This window comes from Populus nigra, chromosome 3 (assembly GCF_951802175.1).
Source record: "Populus nigra chromosome 3, ddPopNigr1.1, whole genome shotgun sequence".
NCBI classification, from domain to species: Eukaryota; Viridiplantae; Streptophyta; class Magnoliopsida; order Malpighiales; family Salicaceae; genus Populus; species Populus nigra.
In genome coordinates, this window is record NC_084854.1 from 26,828,281 (window position 1) to 26,841,000 (window position 12,720).

A 12,720-nucleotide genomic window follows, 5' to 3' on the forward strand; every position below is an offset into this window, starting at 1 on the left:
AAATATTTAAATATAAAATCAAAAAATAATAATAAGACTGACTCAAACAGTATTTTTAAGATCTAATTTAGAGGTATTTCAGAGCTCATCTAATTACAATAAACCTTTAATTTATATTTCTTCGGCTGCATCAACTTAGTAGTTACCTTCAAAACCTTTCAAGACATACAAGATTTTATCAGCACATCCTTGGCAATGAATTTAAACTTTAAACTAAATTTCTTTGCCCTTTTCACTGTCTTTTCTTCTTTGTGCTCCGCTCCTCCTTTGCCATCTCAACTGCGTCTCCATTCTCTTGCTCGCCGCCAGCTCCATTTGCTGTGCATTTAGATTATTTTTTCTTTGATAAAGAAGAGAGAGTATATTTCCATATAAAATATAGTCCGTAAATTCAAAAATTCAAAAATATTAGTTGATTACCAAATTAACAAAAAGTAGTTAGTAGAAGGTAGATACCTTTGCCATATTCTTCTTGTGCCTCCGCCAGTGTTCTCATCCTTGGAAGTTCTACCATGTGCAGTTACTGCTCCATTTATGCCTTTGGCTCTTAGAGCCACTGGATTATTTGCCATAAAAATCAGCTGGCAATTCTGTAGAAATCTTTGTTGAAGTTTAATATCAACTAGGATTTAGGTTAATAAAATTTAAAGTTTGTCGGAGTTTTAATATTAGATAAAGGAGGAATCAACATGTGATAATTTCTTGTCAGATTAATCACACATTTTGTTTTTTTTACTCCTGATATTTTCTTAAGGTGAATCTTCTACTCTTTATTTTATTTATCTAAAACTTTTATTTTGGATATATATTTTTTTTTTTTTGCAGTCCCTCTGCTATGATTCTATCACATGTTAACAATATAGAATTTTACGTGCGTTCAACTCAGTATATTGCAAGACCACCCCTTTTATCTTTCTTTGACTTTGAGCATGGTGATTAATCTCTCATAATTATATATTAGGAAGTGTAATTTCTCAACTCATCAGTTTCATAGTATGCATGTGCATGCTTACGAATCTTATGCTAGTGAAATCAAGAATGAAATAGCATGATCAGTCTTGCTTCAGATGGAAATTAGCTCACCGCATACAGTGACCTTGCATTGCCAAAGATGAAATCAATAGAACCTTGGATATAACAATCCTTAAAGTAATGGGGACCTTCTATATATCATCGTGTATAGGGTCCCTGTCTTGTGCTCCGAAGAATCCACAGCCCAAGAAAACAGCTTGGTCTCCAGATATTCTAATTGCCACTGCTTGCGCTCCAATATCATCAGGGCTTGGAATTATTGGTGCAACATTGTAGCTTGAAAAAGGAAAACGTTACTACTTCTTCTCATGAGACAATGTGATTTTTAATGTTGCTGAGCCATGTCTTACCATGAAGCTTATGTTCTTAGCAACGAATTAGTTGTTAGAAAAAACTTGAACAGAACCGCTATAAAACGTTCCATAATTGGAAGATTTTGCAGTGTCATTCCATACAATTGCAGTTGGTCCTTGAAATGTAATGTTCTGTTTGTATTTGGGAATAGCGACTTTCTCACTAAAACAAGCCAACACAATCAAAGTTCAGAAACTTCAAGGAAAGTATTTAGAAAAAATAATAGTTGTGATTGTATTTTCTTATGAATTCTCTTAATTTTAAGGTGTGCAAATCACCCTGTCTCTGTGCATTCTTGGGACAATTTCCAAGCTACCAAAACTTGATGCGGATGAGGCTTGGATTACATATATATACTACATTTCGCAAAGCACAAAAATGCACTGCAGGGTAATGGAAAATGAATATCATTCATTTATCACCATTGTAACATTGCCCTTGACTAGAGCATGTTTGGCGTAATCTACTCTTGCTGAAAAATTTCAGTTTTAGACTATTTAAAAAAATAGGTAGGTAACATATATTGTTAGGAACAAAGCTATGCCTTTACTAGGATCTGCCTCAAAAACTCCTCTATATATAACAACACGGTCTGCCTACATCTTCAATCCCTTGTCCTTCACTGTGCTAATAAATTATATTTAACCTTCAAATTGAATCGAGAAAAGATTTGTTAGCGAAGGGAATTAGGAAAAGGGAGTGAAGGAGATGTAGGAAGACAACATTGATTTAATGCACAAAGTAGATCTGTAGGAAGGCTTTAATGAAGGGTGGATCCTCGTACACAGAGATCGTATGATTCAAGATATGCTAGACAGCACGCCATGAATAAAATGTACTTGCTTTTCACATTATCTAATAGGCAACATTCCATTCTCAATTTGTTGATCTTGTGTAGAGCGAACATGCCTCTTTAAATCATTAAATATCAATTTAACATTTTTTTTATTTTAATTAAATCACAAAAACAGACACTCCATGAATTCATGGATGATCGAGCATAGATCGTCACCAATGAGCAAGCCCACAAGACTAAAGAAAGCCTTTTTTTAATTGAAAAACTCTTTTGTAAAACAATTTGCAACGCAATCATATCAGTACAAGATTTTCAAGACAATGAAAACCACATACAACTCTTTCGATTATGAAAATTGGCCAAATTTTTAATCCAAGACAATGAAAAGAATGAAAGAGAGATGACATTTACAGCACCAAGAAATTGGTGGGCAAAGGGACTTTCTCTATCTTCATCGAGCCAAAGTTAAGTCAATCATATCAGTACAAGATTTTAAAGGAAAAAAAACAAGGGAAAAGCAGGAGAAAAGGGACTTTAGATAGCTAAAGCTTCAAGCCCATTTGGCAACGAGAGACATACAACCAGCTCCTAGAAGAAGAGAAACATTAACCCCAAATTGAAGTGCTCCATTACTTTGCACTTTTGGATGCATAAAATCAGCTGCCAGAAGATCCACAAGTGCCATGTAGATTAGGATACCAGCTGATGCAGCATTGAAAATTCCTTCGACAATAAGAGCATTAGGACTGCTCTCATTATAGACATTTGCTATGCCTATGCCAATTGCAATGCCAACTGGGGTTGTTAGAGAGAAGAAGAGTGCCATAATCACAATAGATCTGGTCTTGAATTTCGCCTAGAAACATAAATACAAGTGTATTGATTGACACTTATTTAGAGAAAATATTCAATTTTAGACTATATAAAAAAGGTAGCATATATAGTTAGAAACAAGGCTATGCCTTTACCTGAGTAATGCATCCACCGAGTCCCATACCCTCAAAAAATTGGTGAAAGCTTAGGGCAGCCACTAGAGGTCTTATTGTCTTGGGACTTTCAGAAGCTCCTAAAGAAACTCCTATAATCACAGAGTGCACCACAATTCCCAACTCCAAAACCTAAGAAAAACACAAACATAAATTAAGTATCCTACAGTGTAGTAAATCTTTAAATTAAGAAGAAAAAAAATAACAATGACAAGTGCATGCATGTCCTCTCCTCTAAAAGTTGTTGGGTTTGAGCCTCTCCTTCGTAATGAAAGAGAGAAACAATTACCTGTGTAATAACCCGATGGCGAATAAGCTGAGATGGACCAGAACCTGAACTATCCACTATGCCATGAGAATGGCCATGAGTTGCATGAGTATGAACATGACCCTCATGAGCCTCTACTGCTGCCTTCTCCTTATCCCCACTCTCCTCTGATTGAGCCTTGATGAGGTGAAACCTAGTAAAATAAGAAGTTGCAAGACAATCCACCATTAAAGTCCCAATCGCCGACACCATTGCCACGAACCCCGTGAAGGGAAAGTTACCCCAAGGATTTTCACTAAGGCATGGCGATGTCAAGCTATCAAAAGCATCAGGAAGCACGTGAATAAAGCCTGTCGACAATATAACACCGGCTGCAAAAGCTTTGATGATGAAGAAAATATTCTTTTCAGGGCTAAGAGCAGGGATAGTTTTTACAAGAATTGGAAGACAGACTCCAACTGCACCAGCAAAAAGGATAGAAGCAATTGCTACGGCTTTGTATTTCAAGGCCTCAGATTTATTTCTGTCTTCTCCTCCTCCTCCTGCATCACATGTGCATTCTCCTAAAGCAAGAGCAGGGAGTAGTAGAAGCAAGCAAATGAAGGTTAAATAAAATTTGATAAAATTCTGCATGGTGATGGGATCAAGAGAAGAATTGTTAGCAAAGTGAAGGAAAAGGGATCGAAGATGGAGGCAGGCAGTTCTTGAGGTAGATTCTGTGTGAAAATATTGCTATTGTAATTTGATTCATACAGAGTAATGTGATTCCCTCTCTTACTCGTTATAAATTGCTGTACACTATTCGGATGGAATCATGAATTTTCGATTTTTTTTTAAAACTAGGACAAATATTTACATGGAGGGAGGTGAATTACCAAGGGGGTATGAAAATATATCTTGTTTGTTATGGTATAGGGTGAGTGAATTGATGAGAAATGCAGGGTTAAACAGGTAATTGTCCTGTCCTAATGACCACATAATGAAATGTTTTACTACACTACAGTCGGCAGCTTACATTTCTGCGCACGATTAAATATTTAAAATATAAGAGAATATTTCCATGATCTTTTATCGCATGCATTCGCAAGCAAGCTGATTATTCCCATTGACATTATTATATATATTGGAATTTAGTCTTGATTTTTTTTTCTTTTTTAACTAGGATGGATATTGTTGACTTTATCAAGTGATTTTTTTATTTTTTATTTTTTATTTTTTTCTTTGCTATTGTACTCTCGTGATTTATTTCACTAGCGTACAAATTAATTAAAGGCATCTTTTGATTGCCAAACTACTCCCTGATATATTCTCTAATTTGCCTAATTATATCTGTTATATATAGTAGGAGTACTCCTCTCCCTCTCTCTCTCTCTCTCTCTCTCTCTCTCTCTCTCTATATATATATATATATATATATATATATATATATAGCAGTACTCATGAGAAGCTTAAATATAACGTATTGGAATTCTTCCACGTATTGCAGAAGCTTAAATTTATTTTTTAATTAAGGCCTTCGAGAGTCTAACGTCAAGTGGATAATCGAACATTTGTTAAATAAAAAATATAACGTGCAGCTCATTTAAATAAAAACAAATTATGTGGAAATATTTATATTGAAGTGTCTTCCACATGGGCCAGCTGTAATCTAGCTGGCATAAAATATATAGGAATTGTGTTTGGAACGTATTGGAATTCTACCACGTGCTGTTACTGCTCCAAAGAAACCTTGGATAGAACAATCCTTAAAGTAACGGACCTTGCTTTGCCAAAAGATAAAATCAATACAACCTTGGATACAACAATCCTTAAACTGATGGCGACCCTACCCTCTGTATCTCATCATGTAGGGTCCCTGTCTTGTGCTCCGGAGAATCCTGTCCCTTAATGGGTCAAGTCCCGTGTCTTATTTTTTAAGGTCACCGCGTTCCCATCCCATTAAAAATTTACCTAATTATTAACTTTAAGCTTTATAAAATGCCAGAATGATCCAACTTATGGTCCCAGATGGTTTGGCTATAATTCACAGCAAAATCAATAGTTGATTGAATTCTTGTGAAATTCCACCATCCGTTTCGATCAACGCAAATGGTTGTGATAATAAAATATAGTTATACCTTTATACATTAAAAGTGCCATAAATAACATCAAAATTTATTAATTTATGGAGATATTATTTAAACTTCAAATTTAAATCCCAGCACAACTATTATTAAATCAAGGGTATTGATTTATCTAATATTGATTTATTTAGATTATACTATATATCGTTCGTTGCCATGGATATATTTACTTTGATTTTTTTATATAGAAAAAAAAAGACATTTATTAACAAAAACTAAAATATTGTAGTGTTTTTCACTATTCACCATCTCATAATTCACTATGGTTCGTAGCAGAGGAGTTTTTTAAATTTTAATTTGATCCTCGAATTTGTTTTCCACAATTAAGCTCTTTTGAGCCCAAATTAGAGTTAGATTGCATAATTTTTTAAAGAGTGAGGGTTGAATTGAAAAATAAAAAACTGAAATGATAAAAATGGATAACATAGGCAACAGGTTTGAAATTTATTTGAAAAGTTCATTTACATTCCTCATCTTCTTAATCTATTAAGTAATCGGTCTTTATAATTAAAAAAAATACATTTTAACACCAAACATCATTTTCCTCTTTTCTTAGTTTTTTTTTTTTTTTTGCTGGAGGGGAAAGATGAGGTCAATGGATTCCGACTTATAGAGAAAAGCCTGTTGTTGGAAAAGATTTAGACCACCAAAACAATTAATTTCTATGTCAAATGGTTTTATATGATGATGGGAGTTAAGATTATGTGTTTTTTACCTTGGAAAAAAAATCTAAACTCAGGAAGATTTTTGTTTTCGAGTTGATTTTGGGTTTTCGATCGATTTTTGTGTTTTTGGAGAATATAGATTGGTTTAATAAGGTTTCTAGGATGCTTCATGGGTGTTTTGGGTCAAAATGAATTGAAAATGAATTCTTCGATTAAAATAAAATAGAACCTTGTTTTTCTGGGCATGCTAATGGCTGAATTTTAGGATTTCTAGACAGCACATCATATATTTTTTTTCCAACCAGTTGGGGCGAACAACACATTGCCCACCTCATTAAATTTTTTTAAAAAAATTAAAGGTCCACATGTGGGTCTTTTCTTGATTGGGACAGGAGGCGCTAGGCCTAGCTTACCAAGGTCGGCATCACCTAGCCTCATTCCTTTTTTAAAAAAAAAATTTAATTGTTTTTTTATATGTGTTTTTTTAAAATATTTTTAAAATTTATGTTTTAATTGATAACCTTCTTTATGATTTTGTTTTTGGTTTTTTAGCCTTTTTTGAAACAATTATTGGGTGTGTTTAATTTTTTCAGAGGTTAGTATGATTTATCTGTAATTTTTTATATAGATTAAATATTTATTTTTTATAATATTTTTAATATGTGCAGCCTTGCATATTTTTTTTCTTTTTATTTTATTCAATAAATTTTATGTGTGTGTCAATATCTATTACAAATTGATTTTCATAAATAAATTCATTAAACACAACCAGGTAAATGACATGTATTGTGATATTAAATATTGGATGCGTGTATAATTTTTTCAGTTTATATTTATGATTTTTCATATTAAAAATAACATTGAAAAATTCTACATGTTCAAGTTTTTTTTATTATTCATTGATGTTTTCAATTTGATACTTATTCTTATGAATTTTCTTCTTAATTTTTTTATAAAAAATTTATTGTTTTTAATTTTGTTATTAAATCCAGGTTAATAGTGTTTTTTTTGGTTTTGTTTTTATTGATCGGTTTTTTTATGTATATTTTCTGGTTTGTTATCCTTATCTCCTTTTCCTATATAATTCAAATAGCGTCAATGTATTTAGTTTATTGGAAATATAATCAAAGTTATTAAATTAGTTTTTTTAAATACATTTATGATATCTAAATATTTTATTAAAAAATAATACCGACTCACAAGCGAAGTAGAGGCACTAGGCCACTAGCCCATAGTTATTATTATAGGCTGAAAAAAGAAGAAGGAGAAGGAGAATGGTGCAATGGACTAAAACATCAAAGCCCATTTATCAAATTGTTGGGCTAAAGCTCAGTCCATGAAATCTTCACAGCTTGAAGCCGGGCTAGTCCATAGTACTCACCTTATTGCAGAGCTCTTTGCATCTTCCACTGAATTGGCCCTTGTTTCAACACCAAACCAGGACAAAAACACAAACACCTTCTGGGTGCAGTGCCAACGCTTCATTGTCCAAAAGGAACAACAAGATTTACATCGAAGTTTGAAACTCTCTTGTCTTAGCAGCAAGATTTTTTTGAGAGTTTGAGACTTTTCAGGCAACAATTGTTATTGGTATGCAAATCTCGCCACTTCGTGTAATTGGGTTCCATTGGATAATTAGTAATGGTCAGTAGATCATCGACTAGATTCTTGAATATTTGTATAGCTTCTTTTTGCAAAGCCAAGCATTTACAAAGAGCAGAAACTGTGATTATTGATGGTGTAAGACTAGGTGTTTTGCCTGATGTTGTTACTTACAATACATTGATCAATGCTTACTCTCGTTTTGTTAGTTTTGATGCTGCTTATTCAGTACTTGATAGAATGAAAGAAGCCAGTATAAAACCTGATATTGTTACTTACAATTCTTTGATTGCTGGTGCCATGAGGCATTGTTTGTTGTCGAATTGTATGGATTTGTTTGAAGAAATGCTTGAGTTGGGGATAAAACCTGATATTTGGAGTTATAATACTTTGATGCATTGTTTTTTTAAGCTAGAAAGACCTGATGACGCATATCGGGTATTTACGGATATTATACTTTGTTATTTATCACCTTCTCAAGCTACGTATAATACTATGCTTAATGGGCTTTGCAAGTGTGGTTTTGTGGAGAATGCGCTCATGTTGTTTAGGAAATTAAAGAGACATGGGTTTGTTCCTTCATTGGTTACTTATAATATTCTTATTAATGGGTTGTGTAAAGCTTGGAAATTGAAGACAGCTAGGTGGATGCTCAAGGAGCTTGGTGCATCTGGACTTGTTCCAAATGTTATAACGTATACTACAGTCATGAGGTGTTGCTTTAGATCTAGGAGGTTTGAACAAGGGCTTGAGATATTTGAAGAGATGATTGATAAGGGATATACCTTTGACGGTTTTGCATATTGCACAGTTGTTGGTGCTTTGGTCAAGACTTGTAGGATTGAAGAAGCAAGTCATTATATGGAGCGGATGGTGAACACTGACATTGGTCTTGATATGGCATCTTATAATACACTCATTAATTTGTATTGTAAAGGTGGTAAGTTGGAAATGGCACATGGAGTACTTGATAAAATGGAAAAGGAAGGTTTTGAACGTGATGAGTATACAAACACGATTCTGATGAATGGGTTGTGTGAGGAAGGTGATGTTGAGGGCGCCATGGAGTATATGAATGTAGCGGGTTTCAATTCAAACTTGGTTGCTTTAAACACCATGGTTGATAGGTGTTGTAAAGCTGATCGGATTGATTATGCTTTTAAAATCTTTGATTCAATGGATATGAGGGATTCTTTTACCTACTCCTCCTTGATTCACAATCTTTGCAAGGTTGGAAGGTTCCGTTGTGCATCCAAGCTCTTGCTCTCTTGTGTAAGAAGTGGCACGAGAATACTCCCATCTGCTAAGCGTGCGGTTTTTGATTGTCTTCGTCATTCTGGTCATCAAAGAGAAGCAAAGAGACTTAAATCAGAAATTAAATTGGCTCTTTCTGCAGTTGTTTAGGTTCACTATGGAGTTGGAACATTTTTCTGGTGAAACTCATTCAATTTATTGGTCATTTACAAGGTAAATGCAAATGCCACTTTTGTTAAAGTAGAAATGTAAACATTCACAGTTATCTTTGGAGCTCCAACAAGAACACTTTTTTGGCTAATAAGAACTATTGTAAAAAGATACAGATTGGTCTATTGAAGCAGGGTAATGGAAAATGAATATTATTCATGTATCACCATTGTAACATTGCTCTTGACTAGAGCATTTTTGGCCTAATCTACTCTTGCTGAAGAAAGGACATATTACCAACCATGCAAACATTGATGGATGACAGAAGAACAAACACATGACAGTTTTTTGGTGATCTCACAGGTGAAACTCTTTATATGTCAATGATGATATTGTTGTAATGGAAAATGAATATTATTCATGTATCACCATTGTAACATTGCTCTTGACTAGAGCATGTTTGGCCTAATCTACTCTTGCTGAAGAAAGGACATATTACCAACCATGCAAACATTGATGGATGACAGAAGAACAAACACATGACAGTTTTTTGGTGATCTCACAGGTGAAACTCTTTATATGTCAATGATGATATTGTTGGACTTCTTTTGAGTTCAAGTTTAATGATAAACTTGATTGTACGCTCTATCTGTAAGTTGAAAAAACTTGATTTGTTTTTTGCTTATATTGTTGGGAACCAGTCTAAAGGAACTTTACCATATCAAGTGAATGTTATTTTAATGTAACCAATGCAGTGATTTCCTTGCAGAACAAAATATGTTCATCTTTTTCTGAAACTTCAAATTTTCTTGGAATTTTTGCCATCTTTTATAAGTCATTTAGGCTTGAGACTTGCACAGACCCGTATTACTTGTTCTTAATTTTATTAATTAGAATAGAGGTGATGAGATTTAAATTCATAACCATTTGGTCAACAAGGGTTTGATACCATATCAAAAAATCAATTCAACCCAATAGCTTAAGTTGTTAAATGAGATCTCAATATAAAATTTATATTATTCTCTAACATATACATAAAAAAAAAAATCCATTTACTCATTCAGTGTAACTATTTCTGAAATTTCAGAACATTCTAAACAGTCCACTATTACTTGTGGCAAAATTATGCTCAACATGCATGCTGTATCTTTTTCTTTTTTATTTTTTTGGTGTAGCATTTGATAATCTGTCCGTGTGGTTTCATTGTGAGCTGGTGTTTTTTTGGATTAAGTTACAGACCACAGGGTTCAAAGTTTTAGGATTCAAGTATGGTTAGAGTGAACTTCCATGACAAAGATGAAAATTGATAAGAGAATCAGCTCTGTATTTAATGGCAACAATCATCGAGGTTTTCTCATTTCAATGGTACCAAATATAAAGAATAAAGAAACACGTGGTAATTAAGACTTCTATTGTTGTATGAGTATATGGCTGAGGCTTAGGGAACTTCTGATGAATGTAGATCTAGTGCAGTATTCAGGAAACGACAACTCTCAGAGTAGATAAACAAGGAAAGATTACTATCTGGGACGTGTCTAAGAAGTGTTGTCTAATATCACCTCTATAGTCTTATATCACTATGCAGTAGTTCAAACTTCAAAGACGACTTCCTCCTTTGTCACTGCTCTACTTTTTCATAGATGGAACTCTTGTGGAATTTTAGATCAGCCAATCTGCTTGCTAACTAAACTAGCCTGCATACAAAGATACATTTACATTTGTGCCTCTCAATTTACTAGTTTCTTTGACATCATGTACCCGGGTTATTCACTGAATAATGCTCAATTACATTTGTGTTTATCTTTCTAATTTCTCATGTCCTATGAATGATTTTATAACATCTCAAGCTGCTTGGTGATGCAGGACTGCCGGGCAATACCTGCATGACTTAAATATGATTTATGGTGTGTAACAATTTGCAGATGGGCTACGTTGATTCAACTTATTGACATGAAGGTACATCAGCACAAGTTTCACATGCAGTCTCTGTTTTATCAATATTCCATGTCATTCACATTATTTGAACTATGCACCGAACAATCTTGTTCCTCTAGCAATAACTAGGGAAAATTTTCTTAGAGCTGTGAGAAGTTGAGATGTTGTTCATACAGATCTTATGATCAACGTTACCTGGCAAACAGAAAATGGCAAGGCTTAGTTGCAATGGGCCAAATTTTCTTGACTCCACCTTCTGTTCAGATATCAGTATTTGTGGGTCCCATCTGGGATTCACAGATGTTGCTATCTGGTACAAAATATGCACAACCTGTAGAACTGAGTTTTTACCAGTGGAGATGTCCTTCAGTGAGAAAGAGGGGAGACAACAATGTGAAGGGTTTTAGTTTCCGTTGGCACTTTTCTGGGCTTCCTCTGATCAAATATTTCTGGAATGGACTTTGGGAGTACATTTTGAGGTCTTAGCTGGTCATCCAACAACAAAGAAGGACTAGCTTTCAATGATGGATAGCCCAATGATCGAATTTAATTTGTACCTTGTTCTTTCTCTCTTTTTTTCTTTGTTAGGGTGCTTGGGGGTTGCAAATCTACCTTCCTGTCTTGACATATATTGGTTAAGATTCCAAGGATGAGCACTTAGCTGGTGATGCAATATGTGATCTACACTTAATAAAGAAGTTATCTTCAGTTTTGCCAATTTCTACTCTTAGATCTTTTGCGCATCATTTTTACTCGTTTACTTATTTTCTGGATGGCAGGTAGAATATTTGATGAAAAAAGGTTGTGAATCTTTGGAGGAAATGCTATGTGCATGAAAGTTGCTTCTGATCCATAGTTTCCCAGCTAGATAACTCATCAGACCTCTGAACTGTTGAGCTTCAATCCCTTTCACCACTGGTTAATGCTGCCGCAACAAACTCCATCACTCCTTTAACACAACAGGTTGATAAAGTAGAAAATATTGTTTGCGCGCTGTTTGTTTTGAGCCATCGTATTCCAGACACCATTTAAATCTCACTCAATCCAGTTATGCGGCCACGGTGTACCCTTCTCACTCACTAATCAATTTCCAGGCGAGTCACTTTGATCGGGAATTCTTTTGTAGCATAGTAATTTCACCGTGAACAATAATATTGTCCTCAATGTAATTAAAATTCCTTCATTTTTGTGTTCCCTTTTGTTTTTTGTTGCATTTTCCCATAATCGATGCAACAGGAGCTGTAACATTCTGGAAGTCTTGCAAGCTTTCTCTTGTTGCCTGCGTAAGCTACTGAAGTGTTCACTAGAATTGTGTTAGTTGATGTTTCAGAATATAAAAGATAGATATAGAAAAAGATAAATGTGTTTGGTTGAATAGATAGTTACCTAAAATAAATTTGTCGATCGGATAATTTTAAAATGAATTTTTTTTTATTTTCAAAATAAAAAAATACAAGAGACGTGTTTTCTTTTTATTACTAAGTACTGTCTCTATCTTTTCTATTTCAAGCTTGTCCACGTGGATCAAATCAATTATTAGTATAGGGACTCACTT

At 34.1% G+C, this 12,720-nt stretch overlaps 2 protein-coding genes across 6 annotated transcripts; one reads left to right on the forward strand and one right to left on the reverse strand.

Annotated features, from left to right (window-relative positions):
- Window positions 1-2,491: 2,491 nt before the first annotated feature.
- On the reverse strand, window positions 2,492-4,253 carry LOC133690067 (zinc transporter 8-like). Its single transcript, XM_062110224.1, has 3 exons — window positions 3,458-4,253; window positions 3,151-3,300; window positions 2,492-3,038 (listed from the first exon to the last, which is right to left on the reverse strand). The coding sequence occupies exons 1-3, from the start codon at window positions 4,067-4,069 to the stop codon at window positions 2,733-2,735; spliced, it is 1,068 nt and encodes a 355-aa protein (XP_061966208.1). The 5' UTR covers window positions 4,070-4,253; the 3' UTR covers window positions 2,492-2,732.
- Window positions 4,254-7,622: 3,369 nt separating this feature from the next.
- Window positions 7,623-12,348, forward strand: LOC133688489 (putative pentatricopeptide repeat-containing protein At4g17915). 5 transcript variants are annotated; one of them, XM_062107980.1, is made up of 4 exons: window positions 7,623-9,293; window positions 9,401-9,795; window positions 11,094-11,186; window positions 11,945-12,348. In XM_062107980.1, the coding sequence occupies exon 1, from the start codon at window positions 7,866-7,868 to the stop codon at window positions 9,228-9,230; it is 1,365 nt and encodes a 454-aa protein (XP_061963964.1). In that variant the 5' UTR covers window positions 7,623-7,865; the 3' UTR covers window positions 9,231-9,293; window positions 9,401-9,795; window positions 11,094-11,186; window positions 11,945-12,348. The 5 variants fall into 5 exon arrangements, with proteins under 5 accessions (XP_061963964.1, XP_061963965.1, XP_061963961.1 ...); XM_062107981.1 differs by having other exon boundaries at window positions 9,407-9,795; XM_062107977.1 differs by having other exon boundaries at window positions 7,623-9,795.
- The last annotated feature ends 372 nt before the right edge of the window (window positions 12,349-12,720 follow it).

Bases quoted from the DNA above. Each gene is read 5' to 3' on its own strand.
- LOC133690067 (XM_062110224.1), bottom strand. From the start codon at position 4,069: ATGCAGAATTTTATCAAATTTTATTTAACCTTCATTTGCTTGCTTCTA. The intron at 3,301-3,457 runs GTAATTGTTTCT...TGTTTTTCTTAG, and splicing joins GCCATCGGGTTATTACACAG to GTTTTGGAGTTGGGAATTGT. The intron at 3,039-3,150 runs GTAAAGGCATAG...TTATGTTTCTAG, and splicing joins TCGGTGGATGCATTACTCAG to GCGAAATTCAAGACCAGATC.
- LOC133688489 (XM_062107977.1), top strand. From the start codon at position 7,866: ATGGTCAGTAGATCATCGACTAGATTCTTGAATATTTGTATAGCTTCT.